The sequence below is a fragment of the Telmatherina bonti genome (assembly GCF_933228915.1).
Source record: "Telmatherina bonti genome assembly, chromosome: 20".
Lineage (NCBI taxonomy): Eukaryota > Metazoa > Chordata > Actinopteri > Atheriniformes > Telmatherinidae > Telmatherina > Telmatherina bonti.
This window is the reverse complement of record NC_136618.1, coordinates 14840006-14850144: the sequence shown is the minus strand read 5'-3', so window position 1 is coordinate 14850144 and position 10139 is coordinate 14840006. Positions and strand designations below refer to the sequence as shown.

Below are 10139 nucleotides of genomic sequence, written 5' to 3'. Positions count from 1 at the left end.
ACTTCTTCCACACAGTAACTCTCAATGCCACAAGGCACCAAGCAAGTTTAATTATTATTTCAGCCTCGGCTCCAAACTTAATAAATTTATAGACAGAGTGCCAGTGGGGCTCTGCAATAAGGAAACCGAAATGTGCGCATGTTCACAAAAATACAATTACAGTTCAACATGCTAAGCAATAGATTTTACTTTCCTCTAAGCTTTCACAGAACAAGTTAAAGCAGCATCCACCTGCTGGAGGAAAGTGTGCGATAAAGTCTGTTTACTGTGCTGATCAACTAAACAACAAGCATGAAGTCACGTTGTGAGGTTTTGCTTGTGCGATTTAGGAGTAAATTGCTGCAGAGCATGTTTAGATATCCAGTACCTTCTTAGGAACACTTCTGATCTCTAGACACCAGGTGAGCAGGAACAGCAGAGAAGCATTCTGGGAAATGTGAGATGGGACCTGGGCACCTTTAAGTGGGGAGAAAAAACAGATCTAATCATGAAAAATAACAGCGCTGCAAGCACTTGTTGTCATAAGATATATATTTGTGTGTATTGTCGTCTTCTTCTTTCTACATTGCTTTTATTTTGTTGTGTGTTTCTCACAACGATGTTTCAAGCACAAAGTAAAGTGCTTGGAGCTAGGAAGGGAACTGCAGTATGGTGTGTTTTACTGAAAAATAAACAAAAGTACAATCAGGATAAATAGGAATTCTTTGGATAAGTGTAACTTACAACTATTTAGGAAAGACATCAGGACATTTTAAACACCTCTAGAAAAAGTGCTTTATAAATAAATTTTGATTTTATTCTTTGATTCACTTGACACACAACTGAAAATGTGCTCAGCAAAACATTTAAACAAAGATTTTCATCATTTCAAAACCAAATAATATAATAAAAAAAGACGCACAACAGAATACATAAAAATAGAAATCAGAACTAAACATAAAAATTGCAAATAAAAGCCGTCTAAATATGTGCAAAACAAAAACATCACACATCCACAAGCTCAAAAATCTAGAAAGTGTTCTTCTGGGGGGAAAAAAATGTTTCTTTTTGACACCTAAGGTCAAAAGTAAAGAGTTAAAGAAAAAACATAGTAGGTTGAAAAGACTGTGAAATACACATTCTCCTCATATCTTTTGGAAATATGGTTAAATAACACAAATTTGGAAAATGATACATAATTCATTACCAAAATACTGGAGTATAAGATGCCTATTTCTTGTGCAGTACTGTATTTGTGTAATCTATGTGAAGGAACTATACAATCAAAGGATGGACACTTGGTAAAGATTTCATAAAAAGCTGGGAAAAACAAATTAATGGAAAAAAAAAAGGAACCACAAAATAAAAAAAATTACGAGAAAAAAAAAATTGTAAAAACAGATTCTCCTACTACTATAACTTACAGAGGATATCGATATAATGAGAAAGTTGACACAGACTGTGCTTACGGGAAGCTCAACCTAAAGAAAAAAGCTGTTTCCCCAAGCAGATCAACAACGGAGACCACAGCAAGGACAGTCGAATCAAACAGATATACTGCGAAGAACGTAACCACTTTGTGTCTTTACAGTGTCAGACTTTTCTGCATCTTTTTCATTTTCTGATGTGCATTTATTTTTAATTACCTTTTTTTTGCTTATAAAAAGAAAAAAAACATAAAAAATTAAAGCGACAAGAGCACGAGGTAAAGAGCTGTACTACCTTTTTTCTTAGTGTCATTCTTCACTGTAACATGGACATGATGGTTCTTTTGGTCCTGAAGACCCAGTCTGCAGAGCAAATAGTCCACCTCTACTGCGCGATTTGGGCAAAACACATCAAAGGAATCCCCTGGTTCATAGGTAAATGCTGGGTAGGACTGCAGATGAAAAGCAAACATATGAACATTTAATTCTGATCTAGATCTATGCTCTTCTAAATTAAATAATCTTCATCTTCATCTTCGTGCCGCTTATCCGGGGTCGGGTCGCGGGGGCAGCAGCCTAAGCAGGGAAGCCCAGACTTCCCTCTCCCCAGCCACATTTGCCAACTCTGCGGGGGGGATCCCGAGGCGTTCCCAGGCCAGCCGAGAGATATAATCCCTCCAGTGTGTCCTGGGTCTTCCCCGGGGTCTCCTCCCAGAGGGACGTGCCTGGAACACCTCACCACATGCCCGAGCCACCTCAACTGGTTCCTCTCGATGTGGAGGAGCAGCGGCTCTACTCTGAGCCCCTCCCGGATGACCGAGCTCCTCACCCTATCTCTGAGGGAGAGGCCGGCCACCCTGCGGAGGAAACTCATTTCAGCCGCCTGTATACGAGATCTCGTTCTTTCGGTCACGACCCACAGCTCATGACCATAGGTGAGGGTAGGAACGTAGATCGACTGGTAAATCGAGAGCTTTGCCTTCTGGCTCAGCTCCTTCTTCACCACGACAGACCAGCGCAGAGTCCGCATTACTGCAGACGCCGCACCGATCCGTCTGTTGATCTCGCGCTCCATCCTTCCCCCACTCGCGAACAAGACCCCGAGATATTTAAACTCCTCCACTTAAGGCAGGACCTGACTCCCGACCCGGAGAGGGCAATCCACCCTATTAAATAATATTTTGAGATATTTACAGAGAAGTCCAGTTCTAGTAGAAGGGCTGTCTTGACTGAATCTCCTCTGCTCAGCTGAACTGCTTTGGATATGGTCACCTGATGAAGAGTCTCTTTGTTCAATGGTCCAACATTCTGAAAGAAAGAAAGAAATTTCAAAAAGATGAAGAGCAAAGTAAGGCTAAAATCCTTACTATTTTTCAGCTGAAAAATTCATCACCTGCTCCAAAGTGTCCACCTTCTTGAGCGTAACATCTAAAAAGGCAGGCGGCAGAGCAGGAACATTAAGTGAGGACTCAGACAGCGGCGGCAGGGAGTGTGTTAGAGAGGCTGCCAATATAGCATCGTGTGTTTTTGGGTCTGCTGTGGGGCCACTAGCAGTGCTGTGAGGCTGAGGTACAACCACGGTGCCTCCAGCATAGGAAGCTGGCCTGAGATCAAAAACTGCAGAAGTTGAAGCAGGAGATGCATATTTAGAGTCTGTGCTTGCAGATGCTCCGTGTGGTTCGTCAGTGATGCTTAAGAGGTTTAGGTGGACATCTGGTATGGAGGAATCAGGAATTTCTTTGACTGAATTGTCAACATTCTCTCTGAAGGGAGCAGCCCTATCAGAGGCCATTTTTGATAAGGTCTCTTTGATGGCATCCCACAGTCCTTCAAGCCAAGGGTCGACAACCACCTCCAATCTGGACAAATCAAAGTCCACATGATGGCATTTTTACAACGGTGGACACAACAGTGACTTGAATACACTTTATCTGCATAACTCACCCTACACCATCATCTGCATATCCCGTCGGATAGAAATGTTTGGCTCCAACTTCCCCTAGACGACACTCAATTATCTTCCCACAGTTGCAGAAATTTGCATAATTAGAATCTCCTAAAGCTGAGACAGACATAAAAAAACTGATTTTCCAGCAACTGTTCAGAAAGATGATCATGTGCAAAGTTCTGTAGTGTAAAGATTTCTACAAATATGCATTGCAAATATAAAATACCATGATAGATAGGGATGCACCGATACCAGTATTGGTATAATACCGCTCAATACCAAGCGTGTGTACTCGTACTTGGTATTTATAAAAGTGTACTGACACCACAACCGATACCACATCAGTCAAGTCAGCGCAGATGTGTTTGATGACATGCTTCAGACATGTTTTCAAAGAAATAAAGGCCTTGAATGTTAAAATTTGACATTTTTTGTTACACTAAAAGTCAGATCTTTGTTTCAAAACCACACATTTATATTTGTATTCAGGTAAAATGTGCCAAATCAAAATAAAACTTGTTGAAATTGTTAGATCTGTAATGTTATTTGGATTGGCGAGGTAACTTCAGAAAGGATGGGTAATTTATTACAAGCTAATGAAATCTTAGTTAAAACAGCAATAATAATCATAGTCACAATAATGTTCACATAAACATATTCAAGTTTCAGATATCGGTATCAGATCTGACCTCCTAAAAAGTGGATCGGTGCATCCCTAATAATAGATGCTCTACTAAAGCAATTACTTCAGACTCTCATATGGCAAGTTACCTAAAAGTGCATAGCAAAGGTGTTTATAGTGGTCATGGGAGAGGGTCTTCTTCTTGATGCGCCTTACAAATTGTAGCGTATTGTCAGGTGGTTCCCCATCGCCAGTTGTAGACACGACAAAGACTACTGGGGCACTCTCCTTCTCCAGATTGTACTGGAATCAGTTATATGGTTAATAAATAACTTGCCTTTCCACAACCCATGTAGAAAAACATTCAATTAATGTCCACACAATCACTTGCTAACATTATAAGTCAATCAATGTTGACAGGTTATTGTGTGGAGGGGAAAGAATAACATGCAATGAAAGAGTGCCTCTGTTGAGAGTAAAAATGAGATGTACCTTTCCATTCTGGTTCAAGCAGCTGAGATCAGCCACCAGTCCATGCTGCTCAGCTTCCTCAGCTATTCCTTCTGCTATGGACTGGGCCTGGCCCTTCTGAGACCCGTACAAGACCACAAACCGGGGTTTCACTTCACAGGGCATGCTGGAAAATCAAGATAAAACCGTGCAATCTGTGTATTCAGGATATTTCATTTAAAAAACTGACACAAATAGCTTTTCAAAGCACCTCATTTCAATGTAGCCAAAGTATCCAGACTACTTATGTAACTGATTTTTCCCACTTAGATTTACAATATTTCTCCCATCAACATTACCACTGCTAAGACATTTTGCACTGCACCAGCTTAGAATAAAGTTAATGTTTCCCGACTGTTTCAAAGTACATAACTATAATTTCATATTTTAAAATTAATGTCATTTGCATTGTTATATTCCTGAGGAGTAAACGTTGAACAATACTGAGATTAAGTTAGCAAGCTGCTGCAAAAGTGACATTATAAACAAGACGAGCAGCGTGTTTACAGCTGATCTTACCAACATACTTGGAAAAATAGGACACAAATTGCCAGTAAAACATCTTCGCTGCAAGGCTAACAGATCTTGCCCTGCTGAAGACCACCATACCTTCAACACCCGGACGTTGCGTAAACGCTGACAGAGGCACACGTGGGTATGAACACGTTTATCAAAACTAAAGCAAAAAAAGTTGCTGATATATACACATAGGGATAAATTTGATATTGTAATATTATTACAAAACTCTACCTTTACGAAACAGCTGTGAAATTTCTCCCAGTTCAATCTTTTCCATGCAATTTTACTGAACTCACGCGAGATCAGACCACGCACTGTCGTCAAATAAGAACGGAATGAACCACCTCTCCAAAAAATATTTTTAGTTATTTTTCTTAATTTTTCCATCAATTCAATGTTGGAGTTAATTAACTGAATATTTTAAGATTTCCAGATTGGTTATTCAAAGAGAATAGTGTTTTATAAAAGAGTTTGACTCCATTTTAATCGACACATTTACCAGTATTTGGTTCCGCCCTCCCCGCCCGAGGAGCCTTCCAGAAGTCGCCGGGCAGAACCGTGCGGCTTGCAGTTTAGCCACACTCCAGATTAATCTAATTTAAACTAATTTTCCTGCCATTTAAATTCCCAATACACATCTTAATCTGCCCATCAAAATGTCCACTTTAGGGACACTGGCTTTCGATGAGTATGGGAGGCCTTTTATCATCATTAAAGACCAGGACAAGAAGACACGGTTAACGGGAATTGACGCGCTGAAGGTACAATGGGCTAGCTAGCGCAGCTGCAGTATTTTTGCTAACAAGTTGTCATTTTTACAAGACACTTGAGCTAGATACACAAAGCCAAAGCAGTCCTAGTGCACACATAGGGTTAGGAATTTTACTCAGACTTAACAAGAGTATCAGAACAACGGGACAATATGAGGCGTGGGATTAGCTAGCCATGCTAACGTGTTGGTCCATGTGCTCTTGTAATGCGTTCATCGGTCGGAGTAGCTTCAGTGAGCTATGCCTAAAATGGTTATTGATTGTGCACATCACTTGAACGATCAAGTTGGAAACTGACTCGTCTATAAACAAAGAGTAAAAGCACGTTAAATGAAAATCCTGACATGCAGCTTTTTGTGTTTTGCAGTCTCATATTATGGCGGCCAAGGCAGTCGCTTCAACACTTAAAACATCTCTGGGGCCAAATGGTGAGTATGAATCAGTGTTTATGTATATATGTCATATCTGACATCCTCTTACTATCCAAGAGAGGTAATATTGAGTTGGATTCCGTGGTATACTCTTATTTTATAGTCTTTCAACTTTTGAACCTCTTACACAGTTGGATAGAAATTTCCACTCTTCTTTTGATTAATCCAACTTTTAATTCAACTAGGTCTTGACAAGATGATGGTCGACAGAGATGGAGAAGTAACTGTCACTAATGATGGAGCCACTATTCTCAGCATGATGGATGTTGACCACCAGATTGCTAAGCTTATGGTGGAGTTGTCAAAGTCCCAAGATGATGAAATTGGTGATGGAACCACTGGAGTTGTTGGTATGTAATATAAAAAAAATCCTGCATAAAAGGCATTTTGGTTTTATAAACTAATATTTGTGCCAGAGTTTGCATGAAAAATAGTTTTTATTAGTTCATTAGTTGCAAATTTTACAAAGGAATTTGAATTGATAGATTATTTCTTGTATGCTTGTTTACATACTTCTGAAGATATTCCCAAGCAATGGTGTCATGCTAACATAAAAAAAAATGCCAGTTTATCTGTCAATTTCTTGTCATAGTGTCAATCAAAAAATACTGTTATGCTTACACAGTCGTAACATACGGCAGCTGCATTACATGATCACACAGATGAGGCACTATTTTTTAAGATGAGCTACGATCTATTGAAACATATTTCAGATCTAGTCAGTCAGTTTTAATTTGGTTTTCTTATTTTCTCTTCAGTGCTGGCTGGAGCGCTCCTTGAGCAGGCTGAGCAGCTGTTGGATCGTGGAATCCACCCAATCAGGATCTCCGACGGTTATGACCAGGCCGCACGCTTTGCCATTGAGCAGCTGGACAAAATTGCGGAAACTTTCCCCTTTGATCCCAACAACACAGAACCACTCATTCAGACTGCCATGACCACACTTGGATCCAAAGTGTAAGTCACAGCACTCTTTCTTTAACATATTTGGTTGTTTCTATACATTTATGGGGAATTTTGTTAAATTTCTTTACAGTTCTTGACTATGTTTCTTTGTCTTGACTTGCTTAAAACTTAAAGAAAATACTTAATTTATTAGCTTATTGGTTGAGAATTGCATTGTTTTCTTGCAAGAAGAAAAGTATAATCTTTTGGTTGAACTTGAGCCAGATTTATACTTTCAATGTTGGTTAGAAGCCTGACAAGCACCTCTTTCAGGCCTGACATGCACCCTTGCTTCGGAGCACAGTAGTGCTCCCTTGTAATTGGTCAACTTGAAATTACATTTTTCTGGATTTCTGGAGCTTTTAGTTGAATTTGTGTGTTAAACTGCAGATGAGGGCCTGCAGCATTATGCCATAACCCTACACTCAAATGCAAGCACGCATTTCAATGGCATCAGTGACGTTGGCCCCTACCCCACACAGATGCAGCACAAGTATAAATCCAACTTTATATACACTGGGCACAAGGGCAACTCTGATAAATCTTAAAATTGTGTTTTGTTCTAGTATCAATCGCTGCCACCGACAGATGGCAGAGATTGCAGTGAATGCCATCCTTACTGTGGCCGACATGGAAAGAAAGGATGTGGACTTTGAGCTCATCAAAATGGAGGGCAAAGTGGGAGGAAAGCTGGAGGACACACAGCTCATCAAGGGAGTTATAGTTGACAAAGAGTTCAGCCACCCTCAGATGCCCAAGGTATGACGAAAGGAGAATCTTCTGAACATGTCATTGACTTGAACTTGTCAGAACTTCAGTGACTATAGCATGAATAAAATAGATAACAGTTCGTAAGGGATGATTAAGCCGAATTCTGAAATCCTGTCAGACAAGTTCAAGTATTGTATAAATGAATTTGAGGGTCTTAAAAGTTGAGTGAAGTACACCAGGTACGTGATGCATATTGATGAAGCGTGAACTAGGCAGTGTACAAGTCGCTCAAATGCAGCAAAGCTTGGATGGTTCTGTACAGTATATGTGTTAATATTTCCTTTTTGTTCCATGTTAAGGTCCTAAAGGATGTAAAGATTGCTATCCTGACCTGCCCATTTGAGCCTCCTAAACCCAAGACCAAGCATAAGTTGGATGTGACCTCTGTGGAGGACTACAAAGCCCTCCAAAAATATGAAAAAGAGAAGTTTGAGGAGATGATCCAACAGGTTAGTAGTACCTGTGACCTACAAATGTCACATTAACATTTAACTATCAGCTAAATAACATGAATATGACAAATACAAAATCTTAATGAGCTTAAAAATCTTAATTTTAGGTCAAAAGCAACGGTGCAAACTTGGCTATCTGTCAGTGGGGCTTTGATGACGAGGCAAACCACCTTCTGCTTCAAAATGAGCTGCCTGCTGTGCGCTGGGTTGGAGGGCCTGAGATTGAGGTGAGAGAAGTTTAACAAGCAATATAACTCCTTTGTGTAAAGTTGCTCACGATTATAAGTAAGGTGTCCAGCTCCGATTCGCGAGGGCTGCTGCAGTTTTTCAACATATCCCTGCTCCAACAGATCTGGCTCAAAGTAAGGAGTCATTGTGCAGAACTTCATAGGCTGCTGGATAGATTTAATTTGAGTCGGGTGTGTTGGAGCAGGGATATATAGAAAAACCTGCAGGACTGTGGCCCTTGAGGACTTAAGACACCACTGCTTTATAACACATCAATTGTCTCAGTAATCAATTTCAAATGTGGTTTCTGTGCAGCTGATAGCTATAGCCACAGGAGGTCGCATCGTGCCAAGATTCTGTGAACTGACCCCAGAGAAGTTAGGCACAGCCGGCCTGGTGAAGGAGATCTCCTTCGGTACGACCAAAGATCACATGTTGGTCATTCAGGAGTGCAAAAACACCAGAGCTGTCACCATTTTCATCCGTGGAGGCAACAAAATGGTCAGCATTAGACTTAACCCTGTTTTCAGTGCCTGTTTATTTTGATCTAACAGTTTTGTTCAAGATTTTTCTTTTTTCTTTCTTTCAATTGACAGATCATTGAGGAGGCCAAACGTGCGCTCCATGACGCTCTGTGTGTAATTCGCAATTTGGTCAGAGATAACCGTGTTGTTTACGGAGGCGGAGCTTCAGAGATCGCATGCGCACTGGCTGTAAACTGTGCCGCTGATAAGGTGAGGCATTTGAAGAATGTCATGTAGCACATCGTAGAACCTTAAAGCTTTCAGAACTACAATGATCAGATAATTAGTTCTGAACAGTTCATTGGATGTGCTTATTTCTGTATCGTCAGTGCCCGTCATTGGAACAGTACGCCATGAGGGCGTTTGCTGATGCTCTGGAAGTAATCCCGATGGCATTGGCTGAGAACAGCGGGCTGAACCCCATCCAGACTATGACGGAGATCAGAGCCAGACAAGTCAAAGAGAACAACCCCTTCCTTGGCATTGACTGTTTGCAAAACAACACCAATGGTAAGGAAACCTCTTTACTTGTCTCTGATAGATTAACATGGTTTTGTTCGAAAGTCTTTGGTTCAATGTTTTCTTGTTTTTCTTGTACAGACATGAAGCAGCAACATGTGATTGAGACCCTCATCGGTAAAAAGCAGCAGATCCTTCTGGCTACTCAGGTGGTCAAAATGATCCTGAAGATAGACGACATCCGAAATCCAGGAGAAAGTGAGGACTGAAGCCCCCTCTGAGCAGAAGCGGCTCAGATGTGCTCTTCAACGTTAGCATCTGAACTGTTTTACATGGTTTTGGCACTTCCCAGAGTTCCATGTCCAGACCGCACTGCATATTGCTATTTATCATCGTATAAAATGTCCAAGCTGTTAAAGTCTCAAAGTCACAATAAAAGGTTGGTCTGTTGACATTTCCAGATTCAAATTCACAATTGTTCTGACGCAAAATGTGAAAATAGTAAAGTTTTTTTATTCCACATATATTTACACACTTATATAAATAGCTGTGGC

General features: G+C 40.6%; 2 protein-coding genes across 3 annotated transcripts in view; one reads left to right on the top strand and one right to left on the bottom strand.

The window, feature by feature from the left end:
- The window catches only part of mtrr (5-methyltetrahydrofolate-homocysteine methyltransferase reductase), a 36605-nt gene extending 31503 nt beyond the window's left edge, over positions 1-5102 (bottom strand). Inside the window, exons 1-8 of one of the 2 annotated variants that reach the window (XM_079259756.1) lie at positions 5006-5102; positions 4469-4613; positions 4126-4279; positions 3351-3468; positions 2800-3265; positions 2601-2714; positions 1702-1858; positions 368-456 (exon numbers count right to left, since the gene is read on the bottom strand). In XM_079259756.1, the coding sequence (XP_079115882.1) occupies positions 368-456; positions 1702-1858; positions 2601-2714; positions 2800-3265; positions 3351-3468; positions 4126-4279; positions 4469-4612 (1242 nt within the window). In that variant the 5' untranslated portion in view covers position 4613; positions 5006-5102. The remainder of the gene's footprint in view (positions 1-367; positions 457-1701; positions 1859-2600; positions 2715-2799; positions 3266-3350; positions 3469-4125; positions 4280-4468; positions 4614-5005) is intronic. The other variant, XM_079259755.1, reaches the window with a different exon arrangement.
- Positions 5103-5549: 447 nt separating this feature from the next.
- On the top strand, positions 5550-10035 carry cct5 (chaperonin containing TCP1, subunit 5 (epsilon)). Its single transcript, XM_079259389.1, has 11 exons — positions 5550-5766; positions 6143-6203; positions 6392-6556; positions 6965-7163; positions 7718-7910; positions 8222-8371; positions 8482-8601; positions 8918-9103; positions 9199-9336; positions 9456-9636; positions 9727-10035. The coding sequence occupies exons 1-11, from the start codon at positions 5662-5664 to the stop codon at positions 9852-9854; spliced, it is 1626 nt and encodes a 541-aa protein (XP_079115515.1). The 5' UTR covers positions 5550-5661; the 3' UTR covers positions 9855-10035.
- The last annotated feature ends 104 nt before the right edge of the window (positions 10036-10139 follow it).

What these genes read in the sequence shown, in the direction of transcription:
- cct5 (XM_079259389.1), top strand. Translation starts at nt 5,662, where the DNA reads ATGTCCACTTTAGGGACACTGGCTTTCGATGAGTATGGGAGGCCTTTT. An exon ending in GCCACCCTCAGATGCCCAAG is followed by an intron (nt 7,911 to 8,221) that starts GTATGACGAAAG and finishes TTCCATGTTAAG; the next exon opens with GTCCTAAAGGATGTAAAGAT. An exon ending in TAAACTGTGCCGCTGATAAG is followed by an intron (nt 9,337 to 9,455) that starts GTGAGGCATTTG and finishes CTGTATCGTCAG; the next exon opens with TGCCCGTCATTGGAACAGTA.